Below are 18508 nucleotides of genomic sequence, written 5' to 3' on the forward strand. Positions count from 1 at the left end.
CAACACACCCTATAAATCTCGCTATGTCATGTGACAACACACCCTATAAATCCCTTATGTCATGTGAACACTCACCCTATAAATCCCCTATGTCATGTAACAACACACCATATAAATCCCTTATGTCATGTAAAAACACATCCTATAAATCCCCTATGTCATGTAACAATACACCCTATAAATCCCCTACGTGACCAATGCACTCACCCTCCTCATCCATCATCTTCCTTCTTGCCTCCTCCTCATGTTTCTGCTTCTCCTGGAAACCCAATGTCAATGATTTACTGATTTACTATGATTATTTATGACAATAATATTTGCAACATAGTTTTTTAACACCATAAATAATATCTTATTTCCAGAATTGTGATTACTTAAACAAAAACAGGTATACAATTTAAACAAGATGGCAAAGAGGAACCAAAACTGCTCACCTATGTTTGTCATATTAAGGATTTAAAAATAATATTGATATGGAATTATGGTAAAACACAAGACAGTGTTTTTTTGTTTAAATTTGGGTCCGGTAGGGTGACCCATTCCCAAAGGAAAAAAATAAATATTTTTCCCAAATAGATCCTAAAAATTCCCAAATAAAGGTTTCCAGAAAATAAAATGTTTTAATAAGTCTTAACATGTCCTTCATCTCCAAAGCGAGCTCTTTAAGTTGAACCTTAGAAAACATAATGTTGAAATCACTTTAATTATCAATTTTTCAGTATTTGTAAGCATGAAAACAACAACAGTATTTTCCCAATATTAGGCAAAAGTACGCGATAATTCCCAATCCAAAGTGACGGCCCCATTCCCAAAATGGTGGAAAAAAACACTGCAAGATAACAGGCTCTTGACATCCATGTCCCAGTTTCAAATTCAGCTGAAATATAATGGGGAACAATGTTCTGACTAAGTTTTATGAAGATTGGGGAATTCATTTTACATTCAGAATGTTAACAGACTCAACAATTTGACCAAGTAGCCTAGTTTATGACCCCACAATACCAAGTTAATAGCAATTGGGCAATATTAACTGTGATCTTTACAGTTTAAATGTGCTTTCCATATTTCATGAAGATTTGTGTTCACAATATACACTCTAAAGTGCCAGTGTATTAAATTTTGATGACTCACAACAAACAAACAAGAGGGCCTGAAAGGCCCAAAGTCGCTCACCCGAGATTCAAAGGAACTGACCTGTTCTGTGCAGCCCAAGATGGCATTAGAACAATATGTTCTTACCAACTTTCATGACTAGTGAACACCCTGGCAGCCACGTTTTTCAACAGACCAGAACCATTTTCATACACATCCAAGATATCATTTAAACAGATATACTGACAACGTTTCATGAAGATTCATAATCCATATAAGGAAAAATGCCCCGCCCACTGGTGGCCATGTTTTTCAAGCAACTGGAACCACTTTTAAACTTGTCCAAAATATAATTCCTACTCAACCCACAATAGGAAAGACAAATCTTCTGACAAAGTTTCATGATGATCGTACAATGAATATGGCTTCTAGAGTGTTAACAAGGTTTAACTATAGATATGAGGAAAAATGCCACGCCCCCTTGGCGGCCATGTTTTTCCACCAACCAGAACCATTTTCGAACTCATCCAAGATATCATTGGGACAAATCATCTGACCAAGTTTCATGATGATCGGACAATAAATGTGGCCTCTAGAGTGTTAACAAGGTTTTACTAAAGCATGATATATAGCCATATTAGGAAAAATGCCCCGCACCCTGGTGGCCATGTTTTTTAAGCAACCGAAACCATTTTCAAACTCATCCAAGATATCATTAGGACAAATATTCTGACCAAGTTTCATGAAGATTGGAAAATAAATGTGGCTTCTAGAGTGTTAACAAGGTTTTACTATAGCCATATAAGGAAAAATGCCCCGCCCCCTGGCAGCCATGTTTTTCAACCAACCAGCATCAGTTTTGAACTCGTCCAAGATATTATTGGGGTGAATCTTCTGACCAAGTTTCATGAAGATCTGACAATAAATGTGGCCTCTAGAGTGTTAAAAAGATTTAACTATATCCATATAAAGCCATATAAGGAAAAATGCCCCGCCCCTTGACAGCCATGTTTTTCAAGAAAACGTAACCATTTTCGAATTCATCCAAGATATCATTGAGACCAATCTTCTGACCAAATTTCATGAAGATTGGACAATAAATGTGGCCTCTAGAGTGATCACAAAGTTTAACTATAGCCATATATAGCCTGGATATAAGGAAAAATGCCCCGCCCCTTTGAGCCATGTTTTTCAAGCAAACGTAACCATTTTCAACTCATCCAAGATATCATTGAGACCAATCTTCCGACCAACTTTCATGAAGATTGGACAATAATGTGGCCTCTAGAGTGTAAACAAGGTTTTACTAAAGCCATATAAGGAAAACTGCCCCGCCCCCTGGAAGCCATGTTTTTCACCGATCTGGACCATTTTCGAACTCGTCCGAGATATCAATGAAACCAATGTTTTGACCAAGTTTCATGATGATTGGGCAAAAATTGTGACTTCTAGAGTGATCAGAAGGTTTCTCTAAAGCCATATAAGGAATACTGCCCTGCCCCCTGGCGGCCATGTTTTTCAACGGACCGGAACCATTTTTGAACTCAGCCAACATATAATTTAGACAAACATTTTGACAAAGTTACATGAAGATTGGGTATCAAATAGGACTTCTACAGTGTTCACAAGGTGTTTCTTTTTTTTGACCTAGTGACCTAGTTTTTGACCCAGTTTCGAACTCAGTCGAGGTATCAATGGGACAAATTTTCTGAACAAATTTCATGAAGATCAGACAATAAATGTGGCCTCTAGAGTGTTCACAAGGCAAAATGTTGACGACGCACGATGGACGATGCACGACGGACAAAAAGCGATCACAAAAGCTCACCATGAGCACATTGTGCTCAGGTGAGCTAAAAAACAATAACAACAGTTCAACATGAGTAGGTTGTCATCACCAATAAAGGTCAGAGCTATAAAATGCTAACAAACCTTAGTTACCTGCTGTTTTTCGATAACAATATATGTAATTAAATCAGTTAAAATACATGGGTACACATTCTAAGATACAGATGTTTATTATACACTATTGCAATAATTGTGTGCATAAGTAAAACAACTAAAACAATACTTTTGTAAAACTCAAACTGCTTTTTTTTCTATGACATACGTTATGTAAATTATGTGTGAAGTACATTAACCAAATACATGAAAAACAATAGTGTGAGGCAAGGGTCATGCAATTATTTATAGTATTTTTTTAAATAAGAAGTCAAATTCAGTCAACAGGAATCAATACAGCTCAATGAATAGCAGTAACTTTCTTGAATATAAGAAATGTTTGTTAATTAATGTATTGTCAATTTGTGTTCACAAATCTGATTCTTAACATGCTTAAGTACATTTTAAATGAATAATGCAGTGTCTATTCCAGACCGTGCTATTGCGTTTTTTCGGTTTTTTTTCGCTTTTTTTCTTTTAAAGATCAATCGTGCATATTTTACCCATGCGTGCAAAAAAATTCTTTAACTTCATACCCTTTTATTTATCTCACAAGCTGCTAAATTCCGCTTCACTTATTTTTGACAGGAACAGGAAGTCAAAAGGTATAAATCTCCTACAACCGGTATTATTCAGTTTTAAATTTTTTCGTTTTTAAAAAGACACCTGGGATGTTAAAAAAGAAATTTTATAAAATCAGGTGACGATACTTAATAATATTTACGGCAGAAAAAACAGGAGACGATTTAAATGTATGCGATGTGGACGAAGATGAGAAACAATTTAGTTTAGTCAGTGCAATACGATGTAAATGCTTTATATTTTACAGCATTTACCATAGTATTTCACTGACCTCACAGTATGAAATAATATTTAAGGAATGCCCCCCCCCCTCCCCACTCTATTTCTGAAAAATCCCACTTATTTTTCAAAGTGAGGGGTGAAATGCCCACCTACTTTTGGATATTATAAATCGACACCGTCGTCAATAATGACATACACATAAAATAAACAAACAATTATTAATTTTGAGAAATGGAATATTCTTATTTACTCTTTCTCAATAATGTGTCATTACACAGGCTGTTTTTTCAATTTCTACAGGTGATGCAAAACATTTTTTTCAGTTTTACTATATCACTTTTTCATAATTTTTACATGCATGCATACTCTTATAACAATGCAAACATCTACAAAATACATACATCATCTATAGAATAATACTTCTATAAAGAAGAGTGTATATCAAGTGGTCCAAAAAGTACATGTATTCAAGCTGTAATTAGAAATATACTCAACCCACAATAGGAAACACACTCAACCCACAATGGAAACATACTCAACCAACAATAGGAAACATACTCAACCCACAATAGCAAACATACTCAACCCACAAAAGGAAACATACTCAACCCACAATAGGAAACATACCCAACCCACAAAAGGAAACATACTCAACACACAATAGGAAACACACTCAACCCACAATAGGAAACATACTCAACCCACAATAGGAAACATACCCAATGCACAATAGGAAACATACTCAACCCAGTATTGGAAACATACCCAACCCAAAATAGGAAACTTACTCAACCTACAATTGGAAACATACTCAACCCACAATAGGAAACATACTCAATCCACAATTGGAAACATACTCAACCGACAATAGGAAACATACTCGAACCACAATAGAAAACATACTCAACCCACAATAGGAAACATACTCAACCCACACTTGGAAACATACTCAATCCACAATAGGAAACATACCCAACCCACAATAGGAAACATACCCAACCCACAATAGGAAACATACCCAACCTACAATAGGAAACATACTCAACCCACAATAGGAAACATACTCAACCTCGCAATAGGACATACTCAACCCACAAAAGGAAACACACTCAACCCACAATAGGAAACATACTCAACCCACAATAGGAAACATACTCAACCTACAATTGGAAACATACTCAACCCACAATAGAAAAGATACTCAACCCACAATAGGAAACATACTCAACCCACAATAGGAAACATACTCAATCCACAATAGGAAACATACTCAACCCACAATAGGAAACATACTCAACCCACAATAGGAAACATACTCAACCCACAATAGGAAACATACTCAAACCACAATAGGAAACATACTCAACTCACAATTGGAAACATACTCCACCCACAATTGGAAACATACTCAACCCACAATAGGAAACATACTCAACACACAATTGAAAACATACTCAACCCTCAATTGGAAACATACCCAACCCACAATAGGAAACATACTCAACCCACAATAGGAAACATACTCAACCCACAATTTGGAAACATACTCAACCCACAATAGGAAACATACTCAACCCACAATAGGAAACATACTCAACCCACAATAGGAAACATACTCAATGCACAATAGGAAACATACTCAACCCACAATAGGAAACATACCCAACCCACAATAGGAAACATACTCAACCCACAATAGGAAACATACTCAACCCACAATAGGAAACATGTTCAACCCACAATAGGAAACATACTCAACCCACAATAGGGAACATACTCAACCTACAATAGGAAACATACTCAACCCACAATAGGAAACATACTCAACCCACAATAGGAAACATACTCAATCCACAATAGGAACCATACTCAACCCACAATAGGAAACATACTCAAACCACAATAGGAAACACACAAACACACTCAACCCACAATAGGAAACATACTCAACCCACAATTGGAAACATACTCAACCCACAATAGGAAACATACTCAACCCACAATTGAAAACATACTCAACCCACAATAGAAAAGATACTCAACCCACAATAGGAAACATACTCAACCCACAATAAACCCTTGTGTTCCATTTTCTTTTGTGGCCTAATAAGTTAGAAAAGTTAAAATTAGGAAAACAGTTATAATGCGTGAAATCAAACTTATAAAGATCACAGAACAAATTATTTTCGACATTTAGCACTTGTGTAGATAGTTGTACTAAATTACTACTTAATTCAAATAATAGATATAAATATGGAAAGGACCACTTGATATTTCTCTTCATTTTCTTTCATAGTGTATATGATTAAGATATTTGGACTAGATGACCGTCTTACCGTCATTTTAGAATACCTGACCTTAAACAACAAACATGAGCAATGAGCAATTATTTCAAATCTGTATTTCAACTTTTTTGGCACAATTTAAGGATTTATAAAAGAAAGAGGAATAAAAACAAACCATGAAAATAACATCAAGTGTCTACAATTATTTTATCAAAGCTTCTAATGTTACTATTTTCATTATATTTCATGACCAAAAAAAATAATCTGTAAACAAAGGGGGTAATCATGTGGTAATCAAGATGACGACGTCCATGCAGAGATAGGTATTTTTCGCCATTTTATACCATTTATTAATGTTGGTTTCATGTTTAAATGATGCTCACTTTCCAGCCATATCAGTAAGAAAGTGATTAGCGTTCATTTTATATTAAAATTTGCTTTACATCTTGACTTTGCTTGCAGCAAATTTTCTTAGTTGAGCTGTAATAAGGTCATCTTGCTATTAAACTTTGAAATGAGTTAAGTCCATATATAGAGCAAATATTAATACAAAATCAACGCTTGTATTACCTTTCTTGCTGATATGGCTGGAAAAAGAGCGGCATTTAAAAAATTTAATAAAGGGTATTAAACGGCCAAAAATACCTGTCTTGCCAAGGGTGTTGCCATCTTGACTATCATGTGATTACCACCTCTGGTGAATATTTCAAGGAATCTCATTTAACTTTAAAAGTACATTGAATTGTACAAGAACACAAAAACAGGTTGAGATCAGCATGTTTTATGTTAAAAATGACTTCTCAAGAAATGTACAAACAGGAACATACTATGATTAATTGCTGATAATTCACGATAAAAAGCCCTTTAAAAAAAATGTGAGTGATTATTTGGAAATAAAACGTATCAAAATGATCACCTTGCCAAGTTTTTTTTGCTTTATTTCGTTCTTTTTAGATTTCACCACCCCCCTTAAAAATCATCAAAAAACACACAAACATAAAACAACAGAACATAACATGTAAATTCCTATATTGTTTGTAGTTGTTTTAAAACTGTTCTGTTTTTTATTTGCTTACTTATGTACTGTAAAAACAAGAGCACCGCCTTGCGGGTGCAGACCGCTCATCTATTTTCTTTTTAAAGGTGAAGGGACTCTCATTTTCAATCACAAAGGAGGGAGGAGTGGAGTGAAGAGGGGTGTATAGTGTGGGGTTGTGGACATTTATTACATTTTCTTCCAAAAAAGCGAAAAAAAAAAAAAAAAAATCGGGGGGGGGGGGGGGGGGGGGGGGAGATGTGAGATGATCTTAAAAAAAAAAAAAAAAAAAAAAAAAAACAAAAAAAAAATTGGGGGGGGAGGGGTGGGGTGGGGGGGTGGGGTGGGGGTATAGTGTGAGGGTGTGGTGGTCATTTGTGAGATGATCTTAAAAAAAAAAAAAAAAAAAAAAAAAAAAATTAGGGGGGGGGGGGGGGGAGGGGGGAGGGGGGTAGGGGGGGGAGGGCACGGGGGATGGTTTGGGTGAAGTCTATTGTGGTATGTCAGGTAAGAGTAGTTTCATCAAAGTATCAATCAAATCTAATCATAAATAAAGAAGTTATGGCAATTTTAGCAAAATTTTATAATTTGACCTTGAGAGTCAAGGTCATTCAAAGGTCAAAGTAAAATTCAAGTTGCCAGGTACAGTAACCTCATGATAGCATGAAAGTATTTGAAGTTTGAAAGCAATAGCCTTGATACTTCGAGTGGATCGAAACACAAAATTTAACCATATATTAAAAGTTACTAAGTCAAAAAAGGGCCATAATTCCGTAACAATGACAACCAGAGTTATGCAACTTGTCCTTTTACTGTACCCTTATGATAGTTTGTGAGTGTTCCAAGTATGAAAGCAATATCTATGATACTTTAGGGGTAAAGTGGACCAAAACATAAATCTTAACCAAATTTTCAATTTTCTAAGTATAAAGGGCCCATAATTCCGTCCAAATGCCAGTCAGAGTTACATAACTTTGCCTGCACCGTCCCCTTATGATAGTTCATAAATCTTGCAAGTATGAAAGCAATAGCTTTGATACTGTAGGAATAAAGTGGACCTAAACACAAAACTTAATCAAATTTTCAATTTTCTAAGTATAAAAAGGGCACATAATTCTGTCAAAATGCCAGTCAGAGTTACATTACTTTGCCTGCACAGTCCCCTTATGATAGTTAGTAAGTGTTGCAAGTATGAAAGCAATAGCTTTGATGCTTAAGGAATAAAATGGACCTAAGCACAAAACTTAACCAAAATTGTCAATTTTCTAAGTATAAAAAGGGCACATAATTCTGTCAAAATGCATGCCAGAGTTATCTAACTTTGCTTGCCCAGTCCCCTCATGATAGTAAGTAAGTGTACCAAGTTTGAATGCAATAGCATTGATACTTACTGAGAAAAGTGGAACTAAACGCAAAACTTAACCAAAATTTTCAATTTTTTAAGTATAAAAAGGGCACATAATTCTGTCAAAATGCACGCCAGAGTTATCTAACTTTGCCTGCCCAGTCCCCTCATGATAGTAAGTAAGTGTACCAAGTTTGAATGCAATAGCATTGATACTTTCTGAGAAAAGTGGACCTAAACGCAAAACTTTACCGGACGCCGACGCCAACGCCAACGCCGACGCCGACGCCAAGGTGATGACAATAGCTCATAATTTTTTTTCAAAAAATAGATGAGCTAAAATTATGTCCATAACAGCATCTACCAACCCAGCCCTGATATGTTGGGTTAGGCAACTGAAAACAATTAACCCTTTCAGTGTGGGAACCGAATTTTAAAGGCCTTTGCAAACAGTTTGGATCCAGATGAGACGCCACAGTATGTGGCGTCTCATCTGGATCCAAACTGTTTGCTATTCTGATAGTATTCTTTGAAAAAAATCGAAAAAAATGCTAATTTAAGAAATTCAGCAGACGACATTTTAGCAGACGACAAATTTCCCAGCATGCAAAGGGTTAAGATGAACAAAGGAGTCTACATGGAAAAAGAAATTGAGCCTTGTTCTGGACAAATTTGGCTTCATGCATGTGCCTCAAATATTGTCCTCACAGGCTTATCAGGGGAAAATACTCTCTGCTTTTATGAAATTCTTTGATTAAAGAATGTCTCTTCTAAACAAATGCACAGTATAGGCGGAAAGTGTTGTACCTGATTAGCCTGTGCAGACTGCACAAGCCAATCTGAGACAACACTTTACGCACATGCATTTTTCCACAAAGCAGGCTTAATTGACTACCTCCTCTTTCCTGTGTCGTTCCTCGTCTCGTAGTCTGTTGATGCGCTCCCTCTCCTTTCTCTCCTCCTCTTCACGTAATCTCTTACGCTCCAGCTCCGCTGAAACCCAAGCATCATGTGATATGACAATGCTTTCAAATGCTCTGTATTTACCTGCATCATGCGAAAATGGGTCTTACGGCATATGCATAAAAAAAGTGATTAAAAAAAAGTTGATATTGTGTCACGTCACCAAGACCAATTTAACAATTATACAAGGACTTAAGTTAAGTTCAAACATAAAAATTAAATGTGCCTTAAAATAATAACTTTGCACATAAACAATATCCTATCTACAGTTTTTGAAAGCACACATTTTTCAGAGCTATTTGCAAAATGCAATACCAACGACATATGGCATTATACTCTACACTTATATCCACTACTTTGTGTAAGTACAACAAGTTGAATGTATTAGATCAGGCCCCAATTTCTCAAATGTTCTAAAGTCATTCTTCAGTCAATCATTAAAAAAAAATCATCCAGCAATTTAAAATAAATTATATTTATACTATTTTGTGCAACATCAAAAAAAGACGTAACAATTTTTGTTAACCCATTTATGCCTAGTGGACTCTCCCATCCTTCTAAATTGGATCAATTTATTTCCAAAATTAGGGATGTCTAGTATATTCATTTCTATATTTAGAATATTTCTTACAGAAATTCCTTTAAGCAAACAGCGCAGACCCAGATGAGGCGCAGCATCGGGGTCTACCCTGTTTGCCAAGGCCTTTTTTCTAGACGCTGTGCATAAATGGGTTAAATTGTGGCTTGATTACATGACTGTGGTTGTGGGAAAACTGGGCTTAATGCATGTGCGAAATTTGTTTTCCCCTTTATAGTATTTTATTGTTTAGAAGAAGTCTATTCCAAGAAAAAATCCAGTTTTTGCAGAAAGTGTCGTCACTGATTAGCCTGTGCACACTGCACAGGCTAATCTTGGACAACACTTTGGTCCTTACACATTTGCATTAAGTCCAATTTCCCAGAGCTGTGCACATAAAACACACACCTTGTCTGTCCCGTTCTTCTTCTTCATTGTCTTGAAGCACGTCTAGACTCGACTTTACATTACAAAGGAGGACTTCAATCTCTGCAAATGCCACTAGTGTCCCCGGTATGGCGCGATTCTTCAGAAAGGCCGCCCACTTGCGACGTGAGAAGTTCTTACCATGCATCGCCTGAACCATCCACCTGAGTTGGGGTATCATGCAAAGATCTAGGTCATGGATGTCAATGTATACCTTGTTTTTCTTTTGTTGATTAAAAAATTAATGAATGTGGGTCGTTTGGAAGACAAACTTTCTATAAATAGCCCTGCACAAAACAATATTGCAAACATGTTTATTTTGTTTCACTTCTATATGTATATAATCCTTTAAATAACATTTATAAATTATGATAAAAGCAGTTCAATATGCATGCACACATTATTCTATAATCATGATAGCACATAACAATTTTTTTTTAATTTGTATGAGTTGTAAATATTTCAAAACTAATTGTTGTTTTCATTTGTTTAAATCATAGTGGCATATCACCTAATATAATCATTCATATATCAATACTAATGAATTATTCAATAACTCTAGTACTCAATATATCATTAAATCACATAGGGACAATCTAATGCTAATATGTAAAATAAATGTACATGGCCTGGTGTTCATTGATCATGTCCCTCTGTTCTCGGTCGAGCAGCGAGAATTCCCAGCGCAGGTCCTGCACCAGGAAGTAGCGCCGATCCATCTCCTGTAGCACATCATGAAGCTCCTCCAAGGTGCAGACGTCTGGGTTTGCGCACACATACTTCATACTAGCCAATACCTGAGAAAATGGATACAGTACTTTAACTTGTATCAGGGACACCCGATTGTTTAATGCCGAAAATGACGTTTATTAACAGTTAGAATAACACAGTGAATTTTTTGCAAATAAGCACTCAGAACAGTGTTGTATCAATGTACTAAGCCCACAAATAAGCACTCAGAATAACGTTGTATAAATGTATAACGCCCACAAATTAGCACTCAGAATAGTGTTGTATCAATGCATAATGCCCACCAAATTGTTCAATTGATTTTTTTTAAACTGTATGTAATACATGTTAAAGTATGGTATGGGGTTTGGGAACATACTTCTATTATGCCTCAAAACTGAGTTAAACTAGAAATGGCAGTGTCATGCCTTAAGCACCACTCATATACTGTTTACTGCTCTCTTAGAGGGCAGTGCTAGTTTGGTTTTTAACCATTTGAATAAAATAGGGCAATAACTCTTAAAATATGGAAACAGCAGTAATGGCTCTTGTGCATTGCACTTCCCCTTCCCCAATAAGACAAATCTTTACTGTGAAGTTTCAAATTGGTATCTCTTATTATAGTTTTGAAAATATGCTCTGGGCAGATCATCGTGTACTCCAGTTATCCATCCACCTCTGATTAAAAGTTTGTTGATGAAATAGACAAATAAAGATATGGGTTTTGAGTACAAACACTTACACAAACCCTGGATAATTATGGATTTGTGCACACATTATTTGAAAGTGTATCTATTGGTATTTTTCGGTGCAATTAGAATATGGACTTTTACAACATGAATGTTAAAACACATAACAACTAGAAATGGCGCGGCAGAGGCCGACGCGTATCCCCACGCCGAATGTTTGACCTAGGTGTGCCCCAGGGTTGGTAATGGGGCCATGCATAGCTGAGATTGACCGTATTGTCATAAGAGAAGTTCATCATCAATTAGAAGTGAATTGGTGTAGAAATGAAGAAGTTATAGTAAAAGGCAATTTTGGGTGGGTGTGACATATGTGGGCAGGGCGCCCCAGGGTTGGTAATTGTGCCATAATTGTGCCATGCATAGTTGAGATTGACCGTATTGTCATAAGAGAAGTTCAGTATCAATTTGAAGTGAATCGGTGTAGAAATGAAGAAATTATAGTAAAAGGCAATTTTGGGCGGGTGTGGTCTATGTGGGCAGGGCCCCAGGGTTGGTAATGGGGCCATGCATAGTTGAGATTGACCGTATTGTCATAAGAGAGGTTCAGTATCAATTTGAAAAGAATCGGTGTAGAAATGAAGAAATTATAGTAAAAGGCAATTTTGGGTGGGTGTGGTCTATGTGGGCGGGGCGCCCCAGGGTTGGTAATGGGGCCATGCATAGTTGAGATTGACTGTATTGTCATAAGAGAAGTTCAATATCAATTTGTAGTGAATCGGTGTAGAAATGAAGAAATTATAGTAAAGGCAATTTTGGGTGGGTGTGGTCTATGTGGGCGGGGCCCCAGGGTTGGTTATGGGGCCATGCATAGTTGAGATTGACCCTAATGTCATAAGAGAAGTTCAGTATCAATTTGAAGTGAATCCGTGTAGAAATGAAAAAATTATAGTAAATGGAATTTTTTGGTGGGTGTGGCCTATGTGGGCGGGCGCCCCAGGGTTGGGATTGGGGCCATGCATAGTTGAGATTGACCCTAATGTCATAACAAAAGTTCAGTATCAATTTGAAGTGAATCCGTGTAGAAATGAAAAAATTATAGTAAATGGAAATTTTTGGTGGGTGTGGCCTATGTGGGCGGGGCGCCCCAGGGTTGGGAATGGGGCCATGCATGGTTGAGATTGACCGTATTGTCATAAGAGAGGTCCAGTATCAATTTGAAGTGAATCGGTGTAGAAATAAAGAAGTAAATGTAAAATAACCTAAAAAAATGAGTGATAATTTCTGACGCGGCCCCACCCCAACCGCTATAACTTTTGACCCAGGGGTCAGATCAAAATTCCAAATAGTGCAGGGTCGCACATATGCTCATAGCTACCATGTGTGTAAGTTTCAAGGTTCTAGTGCTTTTAGTGTAGGAGGAGATAGTGGCCAGGACGGACGGACAGACGGACGGACGGACGGACGGCGGAGATAACCACAATATCCCCACCTTTTTTTCAAAAAGCGTGGGGATAACAAAGTATCCAACAATTTAATCTTAATAATCCTTGAAGGATAGGGCACGAAATATATATAAATATGTATCAAGAAAAGCATAAGTACTTGTGGGTAACTGATTCCACCCATGCGTATATCTCCGTGTAGGGACTGCAACTCAAGAGCAGATAATTCACCTCTTCGATGGCGGTCATACTGGTTAAACACATGCTTAAGGACCTCGCCCCTGTCAGTTGGCATTAGCTCACCCATCTTCAAATAGAACAGAATTTCTTCAGACCTTTTCCTGGCATATCTATGAGTCCGTTAAATGGACCCATTCCAAAAGCTAAAAAGAAAAATTCCCAATTTGATTTTGTTTCCCAATTTAAAAAACAACATTTTTTTTAAAGAAAGAAGTGTCTTATATCTCAATTATATTTCAAATATATCTAGCAAAGGATATAACTATAGTTTTTAAGATTTGTTTTCTTGTTTGAATTATTATATACAGAGTTATATTAAATGAGTTTTTCCTAAATCAGTAGACTCTTCATGGGAAAAAAATCCCAAAAATTTTCCCAATCTCTAAATTGCATTTCTTTCCAAAATGGCGAGGAAAAGGCTTGCAAATGAATTATTTACAGGTTGTCCAAAATTATTTCTGAATGAATGTCTAATATCAAACATCAAATCAATTAATTAATGATTTAGTGGATTAATTGTTTGCAACCAGTGTTACATCAATTGCGCTCCTAATGGATTAACAGCTGAATCGAAGTTAGGTCAAGCCACACAAACAAAAGAACGTGTGAAAATTGTGACCAGGACTGCGAAAAGAGTTCAAGCCATCCGATAATTTGACCCTCACAGATTCAAGCCATCCAATAGAACTTGCTATGAATACATAGCAATAAACAATCGGGGCTTTGAGGAAAGTTAGAGCAACCAAAAATTTGAGTCAAGCCAGTTTGAGCCATCAGGTTTGGATTGTATTAATTTTTACTAAAAATACAGTACTGTAGCAGTAATTATTTGTTTTATTCTTAGACTCACTGATATATTATACAACAATAAGATAGTAACCTCTTATTTCTTATGCATTTTCCAATTTTAGTTTTTTCACCCTTAACAAATAAATATTGTATTATATATATATTGTGTAGAAAGCACAAAGCTGGTGTACTAGACTTCTTTCATGTTCAACTATAATGTATTGGTTCAGATTGCTACCTTGCGACCTTTGCATTGCTAATATATACAGTAACAAGAGACAAAATTGTCACAAAACCAGGTTTTCATTGTGAAAAAAAAATCTGATAAAGGGAGAAAACTCAAACTGAACTTTTGAAATGACCAAAAAAAATTAACCCCCTTTGTAAGTTTTTTTTTTTTTTTTAATCTATTTTTAGTCGTGGCGACCTTGACATTGGAGATATTGACGTGATTCTTTCGTGGGACACACCGTCCCATGATGGTGAACAAATGTGCCAAATGATTTTAAAATCTCACAATGAATGACATAGTTATGGCCAGGACAAGCTCATTTATGGCCATTTTTGACCTTTGAACTCAAAGTGTGACCTTGACCTTGGAGATATCGACGTAATTATTTCGCGCGACACACCGTCCAATGATGGTGAACAAATGTGCCAAATGATTTTAAAATCTGACGATGAACGACATAGTTATGGCTCGGACAAGCTCATTTATGGCCATTTTTGACCTTTGAACTCAAAGTGTGACCTTGACCTTGGAGATATCGACGTAATTATTTCGCGCGACACACCGTCCAATGATGGTGAACAAATGTGCCAAATGATGTTAAAATCTGACAATGAACGACATAGTTATGGCCCGGACAAGCTTATTCCGCCAGCCCGCCAGCCAGCCAGCCCGCCAGCCAGCCAGCCCGCCCGCATTCGCCAATCTAATAACCAGTTTTTTCCTTCGGAAAACCTGGTTAAAAATCCTGTGCTGTTTTGACCTGACAGGGGTTAAGTTTAAACCTACTTATTTAAAGAGGCCTTTTCACGTTTGCTAAATTGACAAAATTGAAAAAAGTTGTTTCAGATTCACAAATTTTCGTTTTAGTTATGATATTTTTGAGAAAACAATAATACTGAACATTTACCATGCTCTAACATAGCCATTTTATGCATCTTTTTATGAATAAAAAACCTGAAAACTATAAAGCCTTGCAACGCGAAACGAATTACTAATTTGGAGAGTTTTGTTGTTGTCATTATATTTTTTAAACTACGAGGATTGCTTATATAAAGTATAAAATACATCTGACATTGTATCGGGAAGGATGGCCGAGTGGTCTAGGTTGTGGACTATTTACTCCAGCATTCCAGGGGTCAGTGGTTTGAGACCTGCTGAGGGTTACCTTTTTTTCTTTTTTAAATTTAATTCTTTATGTTTTAATGGAGCTTTTTAGATCCAATGTTTACATTTATCAATATGAAGCATTTAATGACAAACTCCAAAACATGTCAAAACCATAAAAAGGCTCCTTTAAGGTTCATGTAGAGGCTTCATTTTGAAAAATGTGGGACCCCAAGCATTGAACTCAAATTTGACTAAAGGAAGAGTGCCACATTGAAAATGTATACATATATGCTTTAAAGGATGTTTTTCCTTCAAACTGCTACCAGTTGTGTACATCAACGTATCATACCATCCACAAAATCAATCAAAATACAAAGCGATTTTAACACTAAAATATACATTATTTTCACAAATCTGAATCATGTTTATTCCACGTAATTCGGCGGAAAATTATATAACTAGTGAATAATATCGACATTGACGAGGGCAAGTTACGCTTAAATAGTAAAAAAAGTTTACATATCTAGAAATATCAAAACTCGAACACATGTCATTTCATCACCATGGGGGCAGCCATTTGTAAATTCATACCATAGAAAGAAACATGCTAAAAACGAACTCATCGCCTAATTGACATTCCAAACGGTTGACGATGACAAATGCATTGGATTGTAATCTTTCCGTTGATGTTTGCAAACTGCACGATCAGACCTCATAAACACTCAAAAGAATAACTATGTAAGAAGCATTTCACCAATGTTTACAATTGTTGTCGAATCACCATACTTATATTATTGCGCATAAAATAGTACGCTTACAGACTGACAGAAAGATCGATACGTAACTCCGTTAAATTCATCACGGTATACTATTCTATTGATAATATATAATAACACATCGCTTTAACAATCTAAAAGGAGAAATAATTCTTTTAAACAAAGTTTTTAATAAAGAAAGTGAAAACAACGGAAGTTAGATGGATATTCTGTGAGATGCACTTCGGCTCCAGAAAAAACAATAAAAATAAACTAAAAAAGACGTGTGGGGGACAATTTTCAGCTGGAAAATATTTGAAATAGGGTAAGTGATGATATCTCTACGTGGTCATTTCTGTTATTGAGTGCGATCTCTTGCTGATTAATGTTAATAGTTGTTTTACTAGTTGCGAACCAACTGTCAAAATATGTTTGTGTTTTCTCAGGTATGTGTATACACATACCCGGTTTTCTCACTACTGCACGTGGTTTCGACCGATTTGTTTTGCACGTTTTTCTACGGAGCACAGCGAGTGCCACGCTTTCAAAATGGGTAGAAGTAATCGAAATATAAAATCAATCGGTTTGCCAATTTCTTTATAATTCTTTACAATTTTATATGTCGTCTGCAATCTATTTCAATTTTAGATGGTTTAAATTTGCAATTTGGTTGAGAGGTAAATAACAAAATTGTTAAGCCTTTGAAGAAGAATTGTGACTCTTACTATCCACCATACCTGGATTTTTAAAAAGTAGTTACGTTTTAGTTATTTTTAGAACTTTGTTTAGGAAATTTATCCAAAATAGGCAGTTGAATAAAAACTCATTTGTTGTTTTATGACAATTATTTTCTGTGAAATGTTGCTAACTTGACCTTGTATATGTATATAGCTTTGTATTTATTCAACTTAAGGTAGTGCATATCCTTCCTAACTTTAGATTGAGATTTTGTAAATTAGTGTAAAAATGTATTGGTTTTAAACCAAAATATGAATAAAGCACACAAATATTGAATGTCAAAAATGTGTTTATGTTATTCTATCCGTCTTTAGCTTTAAAATGATATATAGTTTGACCATATTGTACCACATTGAATGAAGAAAAACCAGAGCGAATTTTTAATGAATTTTATCCCCCCCATGAACCTTAAGCTTGATTGCATCCAAAGCCTACGGGGTGATAAGATAAGATAAGATTTATTTTGAGTCGGCAAGGGTTAAACAACAAACATAAGCTCAGACAGCTTGTACAACCGACTATAAAACATGATGAATAAGAAATAACAAGTGTATAAAAGCTGAAAGACTGGAAACAATTTGTTCTATAATTAAAAGGCAGATATACATATAAATATATAGCATGATATTACAACATCAGATATGGTACTAAAAAATTTAGATTTGTTTACATTAAAAGTCAGATAATTTTTTAAGAGAAAGAATAAAATATCAACTAGACACAGCATGCAGAGCATAAAAAACATATCAAGCATAAAGAGCATACATAGCATGCAGAGCATACAAAGCGTACGGAGCGTACAAAGCAACCAGAGTATACAAAGCGTAGGGCACATAAAGTATACATAGCATACATAGCAATTCAACGCAAATAAAGCACATAAAGCATGCCAGGCATACAAAATATACTAGGCATACACAGCACACAAAAATACACCTAGCAAACAAGGCATATAGAGTATATAGAGCAAGAAACACATGCAAAGCACACAAAGTATACATGCAAACAATGCATATAAAGTATATAAAGCACACAAAAACATGCAAAGCACACAAAGTGTACAAAGCATACAGATCACACAAAGCATATAAAGCATATAGGGCCTACAAAGCATATATAGCATGCAAAGCACACAAAGCATACAGAGCTACGAAAAACACTAACAGCATATAACATTTAAGTAAAAATAAAGCATATAGAGCATGCTAAGCAACCAAAGCACACAAAGCTAAGCAAAACTGACACTATATAACATTATAGCAGACTAGAAATGGCGCGGCAGAGGCCGACGCGTATCCCCACGCCGAATGTTTGACCT

General features: G+C 35.9%; 1 protein-coding gene across 2 annotated transcripts in view; it reads right to left on the reverse strand.

The window, feature by feature from the left end:
- The window catches only part of LOC127874003 (trichohyalin-like), a 52377-nt gene that overhangs the window by 29567 nt on the left and 4302 nt on the right, over positions 1-18508 (reverse strand). Inside the window, exons 2-6 of one of the 2 annotated variants that reach the window (XM_052418110.1) lie at positions 13490-13636; positions 11094-11266; positions 10452-10633; positions 9399-9496; positions 208-259 (exon numbers count right to left, since the gene is read on the reverse strand). In XM_052418110.1, coding sequence (XP_052274070.1) covers positions 208-259; positions 9399-9496; positions 10452-10633; positions 11094-11266; positions 13490-13636 — 652 coding nt within the window. Of the gene's footprint in view, positions 1-207; positions 260-9398; positions 9497-10451; positions 10634-11093; positions 11267-13489; positions 13713-18508 lie in introns of both variants that reach the window. The other variant, XM_052418109.1, reaches the window with a different exon arrangement.

The sequence above is a fragment of the Dreissena polymorpha genome, chromosome 3 (assembly GCF_020536995.1).
Source record: "Dreissena polymorpha isolate Duluth1 chromosome 3, UMN_Dpol_1.0, whole genome shotgun sequence".
Taxonomy (NCBI): Eukaryota; Metazoa; Mollusca; class Bivalvia; order Myida; family Dreissenidae; genus Dreissena; species Dreissena polymorpha.